This window comes from Dromiciops gliroides, chromosome 1, assembly GCF_019393635.1.
Source record: "Dromiciops gliroides isolate mDroGli1 chromosome 1, mDroGli1.pri, whole genome shotgun sequence".
In the NCBI taxonomy this organism is placed as follows: Eukaryota; Metazoa; Chordata; class Mammalia; order Microbiotheria; family Microbiotheriidae; genus Dromiciops; species Dromiciops gliroides.
Genome location: NC_057861.1, coordinates 228559152 through 228575013, shown reverse-complemented (window position 1 = coordinate 228575013; position 15862 = coordinate 228559152). Strand labels below are relative to the sequence as shown.

The following is a 15862-nucleotide window of genomic DNA, read 5'->3' as shown; positions in this document are numbered from 1 at the left end:
CATTTCCCATTCTCCTTATAACAGAAAAACAAGATATCAAGCAAATTAAGTGAAAATATTCAATATGAACTCTACTGAACAATGTTATACCATTTTCTGTCCTAGCAATTTCCCAAACCTCTACCATAAAGAAGCATGGTTCATGATCAGTTCTCCAGGATTTGATTTTTCTTCTTCTTCTTTTTTTTTTTTTGTGAGGCAATTGGGGTTAAGTAACTTGCCCAGAGTCACACAGCTAGTAACTGTTAAGTGTCTGAGACCGGATTTGAACTCAGGTTCTCCTGACTCCAAGGCCAGTGCTCTATCCACTGCGCCACCTAGCTGCCCCTGATTTTTCTTCTATGGAAGAGTCAGCCTCCTCTTACTGATCCTTTCAATTTATATAATTGTAGATATTTTATATATTGCTCTTTTAATTCTGCTAATTTTCCTTTATATTCATAAAAATCATTCCATGCTTCTGAATTCCTCACAATCATAATTTCTTACTGTACAATAATATTTATATTAATATATCATAGTTTTCTATGCCATTCTCCAATATAAGGACATGCATTTTATAATCAGTTCTTTGCTACCAAAGAATACTGTTATGACTATTTTGCTATATAATGAACCTATTTCTGACTTCACAGGTTAAAAAACTTATTTACTTATTTTGCACATCTAAATAAAGATAAAGAATGAGGGCAGCTAGGTGGCACAGTGGATAAAGCACCGGCCTTGGATTCAGGAGGACCTGAGTTCAAATCTGAGCCCAGACACTCAACACTTACTAGCTGCATGACCCTGGGCAAGTCACTTAACCCTCATTGCCCCTCCCCCCTCAAAAAAAAAAAGAAAAGAAAAAAAAGGGAAAAAAAGAATGGTTAGAAACACTTCATTGCTCCACTAACAATGTATTTGTGCCTCTCTTTCCACAGCCTGTCCAACACTGAATGTTGCCATCTTTTCTTGGCTTTACCACTTTGTTCTCTGTGCAGTGATACCTTAGAGTTGTCATGCAATCTTTTATAGTTTGTGATTCTTTTGAAAATTCTTTGACCACTTATAAATGAGGCATAGCTCCAGGAATCATATATTTGTATTAACATCCCATGCTTTTAATTTTTTTTCATTTAATACAAATTTTCTCTCTTTCTTAAACTTCCCGTCCACTGAAAGAAAAATAAAACATTTCCAAACAAATATGTATAGTTAAGCAACATCAATTCCCCCACAAGTCATTTCAAAACTGTATATTTAATCCTTCACATCTCTTCAGGAGGTAGGTAGGATGATTCATTAATCCAGAATTATCATTGATTATTCTGCTGATCAGAACCAAGTCTTTAAAAGTTATTCATTTTTACAATGTTCTTTTTATAGTATAAATTTTTTTCCTACTTCTGCTTCACTCTATCTTCATATCAGTTTTCCTAGGTTTCTTTGAATCCATCTCCTTCACTTCTTATGGCAAAACATCATTCCTTTGCATCTGGATACCATAATTTGTTGAATCATTCCTCAATAGATGGGGACACCCTTATTTTCCACTTCACTGTCACACATACACAGCTCTGCGCATGCACACAAACTGCTATAAAAAGGTTTGTACATGTAGAATCTTTTTCTCTTGCTTTTATCTTTTTGGGAAATAAGCCTACTAATGGCAATGGTATCCCTAGATACTGTGGATATCAGACTTTATCAGCAATGTTTGATATAATTTTCTCTACTCTGCCAAAACAAAACAAAAAACCCAAATAGGGTCACAAAGAGTCCAACATGACTAAAAAATGACTAAACAACAAAAATCTTATATATGTCTTGGAAGGATAACTCCAAGATATTTTATGCATTTTGTAGCTCTTTTGAATGTAATTTCTCTTAGTTTCTCTCTGGATTTCGGTACTACTACACAAAAATGCTGCTAATTTTGATGGGTTTACATTGTATTCTGATACTTTGATGAAACCATTAAAGGTCTCAAATAGTTTCTTCACTTCACTACAATGCCATCTACAAATAAAGATTGTTTTTCCTCTTCTTTGCCATTGTTTTTGCCTTTGCTTTTGGTCTTGTGGCTTATTGCTAAAGCTAATCAATTTAGAACTGTGTAAAATAATAGTGGGTAGAGGAGTTATCTTTGCTTTTTCTGTTAGCACAAGAAAACATTTCAGTGTTTCTTTACTACAAAAATACTACTTCCTAATAGTAAATAGTGGATAGAGCACCGGCCCTGGAGTCAGGAGTATCTGAGTTCAAATCCGGCCTCAGACACTTAACACTTACTAGCTGTGTGACCCTGGGCAAGTCACTTAACCCCAATTGCCTCACTAAAAAAAAAAAATAGTAAATAGACACTTTTGAACATATTAAAAAAGGCTACTTCCCTGCCTATTCTTTTTAGTTATTTTTACATAAATGTGCATTGCCATTTGTTTTTCTGCTTTTTTTTCTTTTGGGGGGAAAAATGTAGTTTTTGTTTCCAGGATTGGACTGTTCCCAGGATTGGACTGTTTTAATAATTTAACTGAAAAAAGGAAAGGGAAAAGAAAGAGAATGTGCTGACTATGTGCCAGGCCCCATGCTAAACATTTTTCAAAAGTATTATCTCATTAGATCATCACAATAATCCTGGACGGTAGATGCTATTATGGACTTGAGGCAGAGGTTAACTGATTTGCCCAGGGTCACACAACTAGTAGGTTTCTGAGAATGGATTTGTACTTAGGTCTTCCTAACTCCAGTCTTACCCCTCCATCCACTGTTTCCCCTAGCTGCCTATGAAAAAAATAGCTTTCAAATGAATTATGGAGAATCCTACAGTATGGCCAACTTTGTGAAGCAAATGATTGGAAACCTTCTGCTATGACTGTACAGTTCTTATCCCTTCTACCAATGAGGTAACAGAAGCAAAGAAATAAAACCCCACCAAGTTCCTATTTCATCATCTTCTAAGTGGCTTGTAATTTTCAATATTTGTACCTGGAAAATTAGGTCTCTGGCAGGATGTACTCAATAACCTGGATTAGAAGATCTCATATTATTGACAAGAAAGTCTGCTGAATCTTCATGAAAGTTACTTAATTAAAGCAGTTTGTTGCTTATGATTTCATAGATATCTGGAGATAGAAGTGACATCAGATTACCCCATGTCGAGTACCCCATCTCTCAATTTTTATAGATGTGGTTATAAATCAAATGTTAGAGCCAGTTCTCAAATTATAGCCTTGTGAATCCTAGGGCAATGAATTGTTTTGGTTTATTTTAAATAAATTTTACTGAATGCTTTTTACATGACCCTGCCAAAGAGTCATTCCAAGCAACAAATAGTTTTAAAGACAAATAAAATGAAGATAAAAAATTGGTATAACTAATCAATACATCTAAATAGTATGAAAAAATATGCAATGTGCAACACTTGTACTTTTCCCATCTCTGTCTAGAGATGAAGCACGTCTTCTCATTTCTCTTTCTTTGAGCCATGCTTGTTCTTTATATCATTAGCTTCTGGTATTTTTTTTCCTTTGTGGGTGCTCTTCTTGTTTATATTGTTGTATTCACTTTGCATATTATTTTCTTGGAGTTGCTTACTTCACTCCAAATGAGTCTATGAAACTGTTTTCATGCTTTTATATAGTAATGTATCAAAATTTGTTTATGCCATTCCTCAATTAGTTTTATTTACAATTATTTGCTATAAAAAGTGGTGCTATAAATATTTTGGTATCTAAGGGGACTTACTTCTTATCAATGGTCTTCTTAAGGTATAAGCCTAGGAAATGGAATTTCTGGGTCAAAAATTTTAGTCAGTTTATTTGCATAATTCCACATTGCTTTCCAAAATAGTAGTATAGCTCCACCAACTATGTACTAGTACATCTATCCAACTGTGTATGTGATTATTGTCATCTTGGCCAGTTTGAAAAGAGAGTGAGGTGATAAGTCAGGGTATGGTTTTGTTTTTTTATTTCTCTTATTGTTGGTAATCTGGAGCATTTTTTTCTTGATATGGTTGCTAATAGTTGGCAATTCTTTTTTGAGAATTTTTTTTCCATATTCTTTGAACACTTATCTATTAAGGAACTGCTTCTGATTTTATGCACACACATATTTTGTGTGTGTATATATATAAATGTGTGTATGTATGTGTATAATATATGTATATACATACATATATATATTTATCCATATATATGGGCTACAGATTTTCCAAATATATATTTAATCTATCACAATTATCTCTTTCACAATTATCCATTTTTCTCTAACTTTTAGTAACCAATATAAGAGCACTGAAAAAATTTATGGTAAACTTTTGACCAAGAAAAATAGTGTAAATGCAAAAATGATATCAGAAGTAGGGTAGAACTCAAACCAGGATTCCATAATGGAGAATGAAAAAAACTATCTGTCTTATGAAAAGAAATATTGGGGGAAAAATTACTGTACTCAATTTAATTACAGAACTACTCTTAGAACTTACCACTTTTGTCTCAGTGAGCATTTTTTCTAATGGTATCCTGTAGGGATAAGTTACTCTGCCATCTTGTGGTCCAAAAAGAAAGGAGGAATTTGTTATTCCTTTTTTAATTATATTATTGTTTAAGATTTTCCTTTATTGTGGCTCTAAAATCTACTTCTTACCTGAGTTCCAAAGTGGTGAAGATATTTATAAAGGATATAGGAGACCTGAATTGTCCTGGTGGATTATTTCTCCCTTCATCTCCCACTGTATGCTTAGATCAGGCCTCTTCAATTCAGCTATTAAGAGTATTTGTTGTTGTTTTGGATATAGGATTCTATCACTTAAATAAGGCTAAAACTGTAGAGCTTGCATTTTCCCAGTGGCTACCTTCTTTCTTTTCACCATTTCATGTGAGGGAAAGCACAATGCATTAGACTTGGGAGTCATGAAACTTGCAGTTTGAATCTCACTTTGACCATTTATAGAAGTATATGACTAAAGGCAAGTCCCTCTATCTCTCTCAGACACAATTCCTCATCTATAAATAGGGTTAATGATACATATACTGCCAGGATTGCCATGAGAAAAGTACTTTGCAAATTTAAATTAGCAAGATATATAAATGTGAGTTACAGGCAATTCTCAACATTTGCCATTTAACTTTTGTGACTTCAAGCATTCACAAGACTTTATTAGTAATCTCATTTTCACCTTCACATTGACACCCACACACATTTGTGGCTATGAGCAACAGAGAAGAAAGTCAGAGGTATGATGTGCATAAAGCTGAGGAGGAGCCCATATCCTACTAGGCAAGTCACTGGTCTTGTTCACATTACCATTGTAAAGAGCTCCCATGCATTCATTGCATATTTCCATTGTTTGCCTTTAAAACACAAGTTTTATGTTGTAATTATGCCCCCAAAACATAGTGCAAGGCCTTTGGGCTCTAAGGTGATGTTGAGACCTCGCCTGTTTCAGCATTTTCCAATAGCAGCCACTAACCTCTCCCTTGGTTTTCAGAGGGTGATCAAGGTAGAGGGATTTACAGCAGTATAGTATAAAGCACAACACCGTCACAATGCTATCTGATACAGTGGAAGGTAAGACTCAGGTTTTAAAATGTTTTAGTTTTCAGAATTTTATTTGCTGTATAGTATTTATGATATTATTGATTTAATATGTTACAAAATGTTAATGTTGTCTGAAATCAATGGGTTTAAAAAATTTTTACTTGAGATATTAGCACAAAAGGTCACAGAATTCTAGAAAATTACTAACAAGAAAATGATTTGCATGTTACCAGTTTTAATTTGTGTACTGCCTTTTATGGATTATTTCATGGTCACTGTGTTAAGAAAAGTGCATATAATCAGAATTAAAAGTTTTATTATAAAGAATTATATGAAAAAAATTTTAAAATTAAAAAAATTATATTAAAAAAAGTATACTTTCAGCCACTTATAACGAGAGATTATAGTTTTTGGTGGTCATGGGAAGAACCTAACCCCCTATTTCCCATAGATTCAATGTATCAACATTCATGTTTTCTTACTTTTGTGTCATTTTCCAGGAACATTACTCCTATGAAAGTTGAAGACTGACCGTATTACTATTCAGTTCACAGGATTATGGAGTTAGAGGTGGAAGGGATTAAAAGTGGATCTGGGGGGGCGGCTAGGTGGCGCAGTGGATAAAACACCAGCCCTGGATTCAGGAGTACCTGAGTTCAAATCCAGCCTCAGACACTTGACACTTACCAGCTGTGTGACCCTGGGCAAGTCACTTAACCCCCATTGCCCCACACACACACACAAAAAAAGTGGATCTGGCCCAACTCCTCATTTTACAAATGGGAAAATGGAGGTCCCCAGAGATTAAGCCAAGTTGCCCAAGATCATCTAAGTAGTATATGGCTGACTATTTGAACCCAAATCCTTAAACTTTCAATCCAGTGATCTTTCCCCTATACAACAATGCCTCCTGTTCTCACTATTAAACAAATTGAATTCCTATAATCATACTAATCTGTTTAGCAAAGACAAATTCCTCATCTGTGAAAGATATTGTCTTCAGTTTAATCTGTGAAATACAGGTATTATATAAATTGCATGATGGTGAGAGCCAAGAGTCAAAAGTTCTGGTCCCACTGGTGCAATTAACTGATTGTGTGACCTGTAACATGGTCATTTAATACTACGTTTTCTATGAAAACTAAGTACAAGCATTGGACCAATCACAGTCTTTACGAATGAGAACAGATCTCCAAAATTATTTAATCTAACTCTTTCATTTTACAGACAAAGGAAAATGGGACTCAGAAAACTTGAGGGTATTGGCTAAGATCACACGATTAATTTTGACAGACTTAAGGCTAAAATCCACAGATACCAATTGCCAGTCTAGAAAACTTTACATGATACCATTTGTTTTTATAGGCCCTTCTGAATTTAATTCTATATAGCATCAGAAATTCAAACCAAGTATTACAATACAGAAACCTTTTATAACTTTCATTTCTGAAATTTCAAAGTGACTCCTTACTCAACCACCACATTTTCCTTCTCATATCTTTTTCTTTGCAAAAAATCCATAGCTTTTCCTCATCAATGAGTAAATTAATAAGACTATAAAGTCAATTTTCTTCTTGCCATAATTCATAGCACCTGAAGGAGTAACTGATATAAGAATACAGAAAAACTTAATTTAGCTAGAAAAATATTCCAAAGGATAAAATTTAAGTGTATAGCCATATCACTCATTTAACCATAGTGAAAAGGTATGATAAATAAGATATTACATTCATACACCACCTCATAGTATGCAGTATTTCATAAAGTAAAATGCATAGGGTGGGCCAAAAGTCACGATGGGTTTTTTGTGTTTTAGTTTTGTTTGTTTGGGCTTTTTTTTTGTTTTGTTTTGTTTTTCAGAGCAATGAGGGTTAAGTGACTTGGCCAGGGTCACACAGCTAGTGTCAAGTGTCTGAGTCCAGATTTGAACTCAGGTCCTCCTGAATCTAGGGCTAGTGCTTTATCCACTGCACCACCTAGCTGCCCCTGGGGTCTGATGTTTTAATAACTTCTTGAAAATTATTTTTTCTTTATTTCATACATACACATATGCATATATTTATTTCCTATAGATACTGTATATGATTCTATGGCATTATAAATTTAAAAATAAAGAAGTTATTAAATCTTGCAACCTCTTCATAACTTTGTGACTTCTGGCCCACCCTGAACAAGAACAGAAGTCATTTCTGTAGCATATGATAACAGGTAATCAGCAAAAGGCTTAATTCACAGAAGTGTTAAATTGGACAAAGTCTCTAAGAAGACTCCTTCAGGAAAAGAATTCCTCCAGTGTTCAAATACGTAAGTTTTAAAACTTCCTTCCATTTTATGCACCCAAATTGCATGTGTTTATGCAGTTAATCTGTATTTAGAGAAGCACTGGAAAGAAAAGTAGAATGCTGAACTGCTTATTGCTAGGTATTTCAAATGCAAAGGTATTCTATGTATCTCTTAATAGAATAGATGTAACCCCAAAAAGTTAAATAGATTTATTTCCCCAGTTGACTTTGACTATGTAAGAAACTTTAAAAAAAAATCTTGAACCTGAATATAACAAAATCATACTTAAGAATTTGGCAAGCCTTTTAAAATCTCATATTTAAATGGGGAAAAAAAAAACCTCAAAGATCATTGTCACTACCACCCAAAACAACACTAATATAAAACTTAATAAACCACAAAAGAGAGCTGATTGTAAAAATACAGTAACAGGAAATACAGTATGTATTAGTGATATAGCTTAACTTTGTGTGTATGTGTGTGTACCAGATGATTGTAAACTGATCAATACTACAGATACTAGGAATGGTTCAAAGGATCTTTTGCTGTCTACATGAAATAGTTTACTTTCTTGTAGATTTTTCTTTAGAAAATTAATGTTCCTATGACAACAAAGTAGTCCCCCACCAATGACTCCATTTGAGTTTTCTCTCAAATAATGAGCTTAGAATCAATAGAAGATATCTTTCTAGTAGAAAGGAGAATACTCAATGTTCCTTGACCAAAAATAGTTTTTTTTCCAGAAAGCAGGAAACTTTCAAAATGGAAGAAAATGCAATCTTCTCAGGGATTACCATAGTCAGTCAGATTCCAGAAGAAAACTATAATTTCTGGTGACAAAGTCAGTATTTAAGTCAAGTGGTATCTTCTGTCTAGGAGCCAAGAAGAATAGACAAATTCACACTCACCCATAAAGGATGTTCCAGCACAGAAGCATTTAGCAACCTGGGATATATGTTTCAGCTCAGTAATATCCATTTATTTTGGCATTAACAGTTGCAAACCCACCAACATTTATCAGAGATTGCTAAATCAGCCAGATAAACAAAATCTAATACAATTAGAATACTACCCCATTTGAAAATTCTTGAGGTCCATGAACATTTACACTTAGGGGGGCAGTAGGTTTAAGAATGATTTCTTCCCTCATCCCAGTTCCACTCCAAATAATTTTATCGACAAAAACATTTTTTGCCTTTTTCTTCCCAAAGAAAAACACCAAATATATTGTGAACCAATTCAAGATAATGGATAAGACATGAAGTATTGTTAGAATCAACCAAAACAGCGATCCCTTTGCCTGTTATCACGAATGCCTCTATTACCTTGGCACTACATAATCTTTGTACTGAAATCCATTACACCGTTCACTTTAAAATAAGATGGCTTCTCCTAGCATGTGTCTCCAGCAAAAACTGCAGGCAGGCCCTTCGATAATGTGAATTTTTTTTCTGTGCAAACATTTGAATATACCTCAACATTTGAGAAAAGGACTTTTATAGGTCAAAGCATAAGAAAACCTTCAGGTGCAAAAATGTAGCAGAATCCTACCAACTGGCTCCTTAGTCCTGACAATGCATTACTCGGACAGCAACAAATCATTTAAGTAAAATGCTTATAATTAAGATATAAAACATGCTGATTGTCAAAGTCTAGTAATAAACTTTATTACCCAGTTTTCAATGGAGAAAAGATGAAAATTCAGGCTTTTTGCATATAATTCTTAAATACTAGCTCAACTCATTTTGTGAGATGCCATTTTTTAAGTAGGTTTCTAAGTAATAACTAGATCTCCTGGTCAAGTAAAACAAATAAAATTGTACACAGGGACCAAATCTGCAAATATATGTAGTTTGTCTAAAATTTGCATTAACTATATTTGTGCTCAGTAGGTTTTCTATGAATACCGCCTTTCATTCAAGAATCTTGGACCAAAATCTCCCTTGCCACCCAACCCCCTTGGTCCCCTCCACCTCCCCCAAATAATCCATAACAACTTACTTCGACATCACAGAGATATTCTGTTCCATCTAAAAGTATCACTTTGCACTGCATGCTTTTAGGCTTTTTAACAATCTTCAAAGGAGACCGAGAGACTTTACTGGAATATGATTTCTGAGAGAGTTTATCGTCTTCAAGCTGCTGGTATTCAAGCTGTTTTGAAGCTGCAGCAGCAAACTCCTGTTCCTTGTCAGTGACCTGTGAAGAACAAAGAAATTTTAATTGCAAGACAAGAAAAAAATATAATATTTTATAACTCAGGCAACAACATGGTACATTAAGAATAGACTCTTTTCCCCACTGGAGAGTAAGAGATATTTAAAGGATATGAATAACTGACATAGAGATAGATTTATATACACATATAATTTTACCTAAAGTGCTTGCATTGGCACAATGTAGCAATAATCACTTTATTTCTGAAATATTCAATAATAAGAAGAGGATGAAATATCGACTCTGGTCTTTTTCTTTCTTTTCTTTTTAATTTTTTTGGACACTGGTCTTTTTCAAGGCACTATGTGATAAATGGACATTGTAGAACCATAAAATAAATCCTATTCATTTATATCTACTGCATCCTAATTTTAATTCATTAAAATATCATAATACATACCTATTACATATATTCTAAGTATGCACAATATGTACATGCATTTCACTGTGTGTATATATTTACATACATATATGGGTATATAGCTATATACATATGCTGAATATATGCATGCGTGTATATACATATATGTACATAATTGTATGCAGGACAGCAACATGCCACAGTGAATAGACTTCTCAGCCTGGAGTCAGAAAGACTCATCTTCATGAGTTCAAATCTGGCCTTAGACAGTTACTGGCAGTGTGACATTGGGAAAGTCACCTACCCATCTCTGCCTCAGTTTCGTCATCGGAAAAATGAGCTGGAGAAGGAAATGGCAAACCACTCTAGTATCTTTGCCAATAAAACACTAAATGGAGACACAAAGAAGTGGACACAACTGAAATGACTAAAAAACAAAATTTACATGCATGTGCATATACATACACATACTTAATCTCCTTGAAAGCAGAGACTCTTTATTCTTTTTCTTTGTATCTCCAGTGCCTGAAACATAGGAGGTGCACAGCAAATTCTTGCTGAGTGACTGACCTCACCTATTTACATATAAACAAATACGCTAACAAATTTTTCTTGTAAACGAAACATAGGAAAATAAGTAAAGCTGTAAAACCTAATCTTTTCTGTAATTTTACCAGCATTAAAATATCTGGTAATTAAAAATTAATTCAATATACTCAGCATCACTGAAATTCATCACAAATTAATCCCCCAAGTCTGCTTCCCTTCACTATAATGAACCAGCATGAGAATGGATGAGATCTGTTCTGAAGCTTTAATCTGCTTTCAAATAGAAACAAACCAGTCCAGGCTAGATTCAACAGGGCACAGGAAGTCCAAGTGCAAGAAGATTTGCCCTTAAATCCCCTAGAAATCCTTTAAATCCCTGATAGACTCGATGTATCTCCCTTTTAAAAAATGCCCTGTTTCTATTCCTTGTGTATAAAAATAACACCCCACCCTCCCAACACAAAAAACAGCATAACAAAGGTTAACAATTCATGTCAATTTTTGTGGTATACATGCCAAAAACAGACCAAAGAAAGAGAGGTACATCTCAAATTCTGTCTGATTTTCTTCAGTATTCCAGAAACTCTTTTTCAATGATCTCCCAACATCTTGTTAAATTAAAATGTCTCTAAATGCAAGTCACTGGAGTAGCCATTCTTCACTACTATGCCTAAGTTTCTCTTAGGCTCCAATATAACAACAAAAAAGATTTATGTTTCAGCACCAAGCCTAGCCCTTCTCTCTGCTGTTAGAAAGTATCTCCTGCCTTGTAGTACTCCTATTGAGTAGACTGTTAACATCATCATTTCATCTGTTATTTTGTCCAGGTAGAAGCCCTGAGGAGTCCTTAAGAAAAAGAAGGGACCAATTTTCTAAGCTGGTAAGGAGAAGAGAAAATGGCACATCATTTACTTCAGAAGAATGCTTAGCTAGAGGGTTGTCTTCACCTAAAGAACCTGTGTCTGGCAGCTCAGTCCAAATGTCTCACTATAAATATTCTGGCTCCTGAACATTAAAATAGAAACTCCAAAAGGTCATAAAAATGTTAGCTTTGTTTTGGCCTTGAGGTAGTTTAAGAAGAAGTCTGGGACTCTTGGAATTTTGTCTACAATGATACCTACAAAGATGAGTAGTCATGGCAAGCCAGTCACAAATAATAAACTGGTTTAAATTTCCCCCTTAAACTCTGCCTTCATGCCCACCAATGTGAAATTTTATATTTCTACAACCTACATAAATGTATTTCCATGTGAATATTCTTTTTAGGATCCTCTTAAGTTCCAAGACCAGGAGCTACCATATAGGGAAAATACCAGACTTTTCAGATTATCTGAGGCACAAATGATCATTTGACAATTTGGGTGGGAACTTATAAGAATAGAAATTACAATGAGAGTTGAATTTTTTGTTTTGTTTTGTTTTGTTTTTTGAAGGACAATGAGGAATCAGAGTTTGATTTTTGATTAGTTTTTTGGAGTGGGGCAAACATTCCATTATAAACTTAGCATTGAACTTCAATATAATCAATTAACTGGGGCAGTTAGGTGGCACAGTGGATAAAGCAACGGCCCTGGATTCAGGAGGACCTGAATTCAAATCCGGCCTCAGACATTTGACACTTACTAGCTGTGTGACCCTGGGCAAGTCACTTCACCCTCACTGCCCCACCAAAAAAAAAAATTTTTTTACAATTGGTTTTACATACATACATACATACATATATATATATATATATATATATACACACACACACACACATATACATAAATAATCAATTAAACTTGCTTAGTAGTTATTTTGAAAGTAATTTCAATATATAAAGTATCCTAAGCATTTTTCATTCATTCTCATTAATTCTACATGAAGATTCCTTGTCCTTCATTCCCATTCACGTTTTCTCTTATAAGGTCATAGAAAGCATATACTCCAGCATTATGCTTCCCCCCCCTCCACTACCATTTTCCATTATTTTATAGGGTCTTTTTAGATTTCTTTTTATTTTTTAAATTTATTGGCCTTAAATGGAAATTAATATCCCATTTCATTAACATAACATAATTTATTTGCTCATTCCTTTATTGTTGGACACTTAAAAGTTGTTTACATTTTTTGGTGTCTTTGTAATTACATAGAATGACGTTATAGGAATTTTTTAACAGAAAGTTCATTTTTTGTTGTTTTTGACAATACTTTCAGGATATATTCCAAAGAGTATAACTAATGAATCAACTAATATGATTTTTTTTTTTTGGTGAGGCAATTGGGGTTAAGTGACTTGCCCAGGGTCACACAGCTAGTAATTGTTAAGTGTCTGAGACTGGATTTGAACTCAGGTCCTCCTGAATTCAGGGCCAGTGCTCTATTCACTGCGCCACCTAGCTGCCCCATGATTATTTTTTAGTTTGCTATAAACTGCTCTCCAAAAAGGTTGCACAGGTTTGCAAATCAAGCAGCAAGGAATGAGAGTACCTGTCCTCCACAGTCATATTAGCACTGAGTTGCTTCCCATTTTTATAGGAATGGCCCCTCATCCTTGTCACAGGGGCCAACTGAACCTCATAGCAAGGAGCAGCCACTTTCTAAAGGGAAGAATCTATAAAAGAACAGCTCCTATGACTTGGAAATGAAAAAAAGAAGTACATTTACTGTTATCTTTCCTAAGGCACATAGCTGGTTTCCTATAAATGTTGGTTTTATTTCTCATTTCAAAGTTATGATTATAAGAAGTTAAAGGGAGGTTTTATTTAGTTTTCTCATTTCTCCCAGCTCATGCATAAATCTAGACACTCTTCATGCCTAACAATTCAACTGACTGCCAAAAAAGTAATTCCATTTCAATTAGAAAAATAGCTATTAAGTGCTTGCTATGTGCAGAAGCATATGAACTTACTATGTGCAGAGGGTTGTACAACCTTTTTAGAGAGTAGAATACAGTAAGTTACAAAATTATCCTCCTCTTTGATTTATTAATTACATTTTGCACTACATCTTAAAATTTTGTTGTCAAAATAAACATTGATTTTCCATTAAAAGACTTTTATAACAGCATGATATGTAATCGCAAAAAAAAACCCTAACAAAATATTAAAAACATGTGTCCAACAGTAAGGGAATGATCAAATAAATTAATGAAGTAGAACATTATAATCCATTCGATATCAGTAAGATTAGTTCTTAGATAAGTTTTAGATAAGATATTGTCTTGCCTTCAGAGAATTTACAGCCTAGTTAAGGGAGAGGAAATGAAATAAAACCATAAGCATAATATTATAACGCTTGTTACAGAGATTCAATGGGAAGGTTATATTTAGGGGAGTGATCTAGAGTTGGGTGGGGTTTTTTTAATGTTGCTGTTGTTTTTTAATGTTTTTGTTTGTTTGTTTGTTTTTTTGCAGGGCAATGGGGGTTAAGTGACTTGCCCAGAGTCACACAGCTAGTAAGTGTCAAGTGTCTGAGGCCGAAATGAACTCAGGTACTCCTGAATCCAGGGCTGGTGCTTTATCTACTGCGCCACCTAGCTGCCCCCTATTGCTGTTGTTTTTAAAGCATAGGTTTTCTCTATTAGCAGGAACTGAGATCTAGCAGTAACTCTTGTGAGCACAGAAGCATGTGAAAAGCTAAGAATCATTGTATAAATTGCATGTTGTATGTTTTGGCATAAGCAACCACAGTGTTTGCTCATTTACTGTTGGACCAGCTCTCCTGAAAATGCTATGGGAAAACTGAGCCCACAGGTGGCAAATGATTGGAAGCCACAATGGTGAATTTCCTATAGGACAGAGGAGCCAAATGGCAATAGTATATGACATTAGCCTGTTGGACATAAATGGCAGTAACAGCAGTGTATATGAAAAAGGATTCTATGTCAAGGAGTCAAAGCAATGACAGAAAAAGAGGCCAGCCAAGAAAGCCACATCAGATCAGGAAAGACCTCTGTTGGAACGTCACCATCAATACAGGCAAATCACTTAGCTGCATTAAGACTCAGTTTCCTCATCTGTAAAATGGGAATAACAATGTATGTAGTACCTACCACACATGGTCATTGTGAGGATATTTATAAAATGCTTTGTACAACTTACAATACTATATTAGTGTCAGCTATTGTTACTATTGAGGCAGTCTGGTGTATTGGATAAGTTTTTTTTGTTTGTTGGTTGGTTTTTGCAGGGCAATGTGAGTTAAGTGACAGCAACTGACTGTGACCTAGGCAAGGCCTTAACCTTAACTAGTAAGACTACAATATTACAGAGAAGATTCTGATCTCCAAGGGTAGAGAAGTTTCTCTCCAGCAATTCCCACCACCAGTGAAATCACAGCTACAGAAAAAAAAATGAAAAAATAAAATAAAATTAGTATTAAATCAGATCAGGTGCCACCTGCTACAGTAGAATTTTCCAAATCCTCTAGGCTATCACTGATCCCTCTCCCAAATCCTAGTGCAAAATATTTCATAGATATATTTTATACTGCTGCATCTGTGTACATGCTGTTTCTATCCCAATACAAGGTAAGCTCTTTGAGGGAAGGAATTTTTCATTTTTCTTTTTGCATTCCCATTGTCTAATCCTGTGTCCAGGGGCAGCTAGGTGGTTCATTGGATAAAGCACCAGCCCTGGATTCAGGAGGACCTGAGTTCAAATCTGGCCTCAGACACTTGACACTTATTAGCTCTGTGACCCTGGGCAAGTCACTTAACTCACATTGCCCTGCAAAAACCAACCAACAAACAAAAAGGCCACATCTGGGGCAGCGAGGTGGCACACCTGGATTCAGGAGGACCTAAATTCAAATCCGGCCTCAGACACTTGACACTAGATGTGTGACCTTGGGCAAGTCACTTAATCCTCATTGCCCCACACCCCACCCCATTCCACCCCCAAAAACCCCGGTGTCCAGTACATAGTACACACTCAATAAATGCTT

The 15862-nt window shown here is 34.9% G+C and overlaps 1 protein-coding gene across 32 annotated transcripts in view; it reads right to left on the bottom strand.

Moving 5' to 3' along the window:
- The window catches only part of EPB41L3 (erythrocyte membrane protein band 4.1 like 3), a 312011-nt gene that overhangs the window by 93402 nt on the left and 202747 nt on the right, over window positions 1-15862 (bottom strand). For all 32 annotated transcript variants that reach the window (XM_043978240.1, XM_043978256.1, XM_043978277.1 and 29 more), the window contains exon 3: window positions 9811-10008. In XM_043978240.1, the coding sequence (XP_043834175.1) occupies window positions 9811-10008 (198 nt within the window). The remainder of the gene's footprint in view (window positions 1-9810; window positions 10009-15862) is intronic.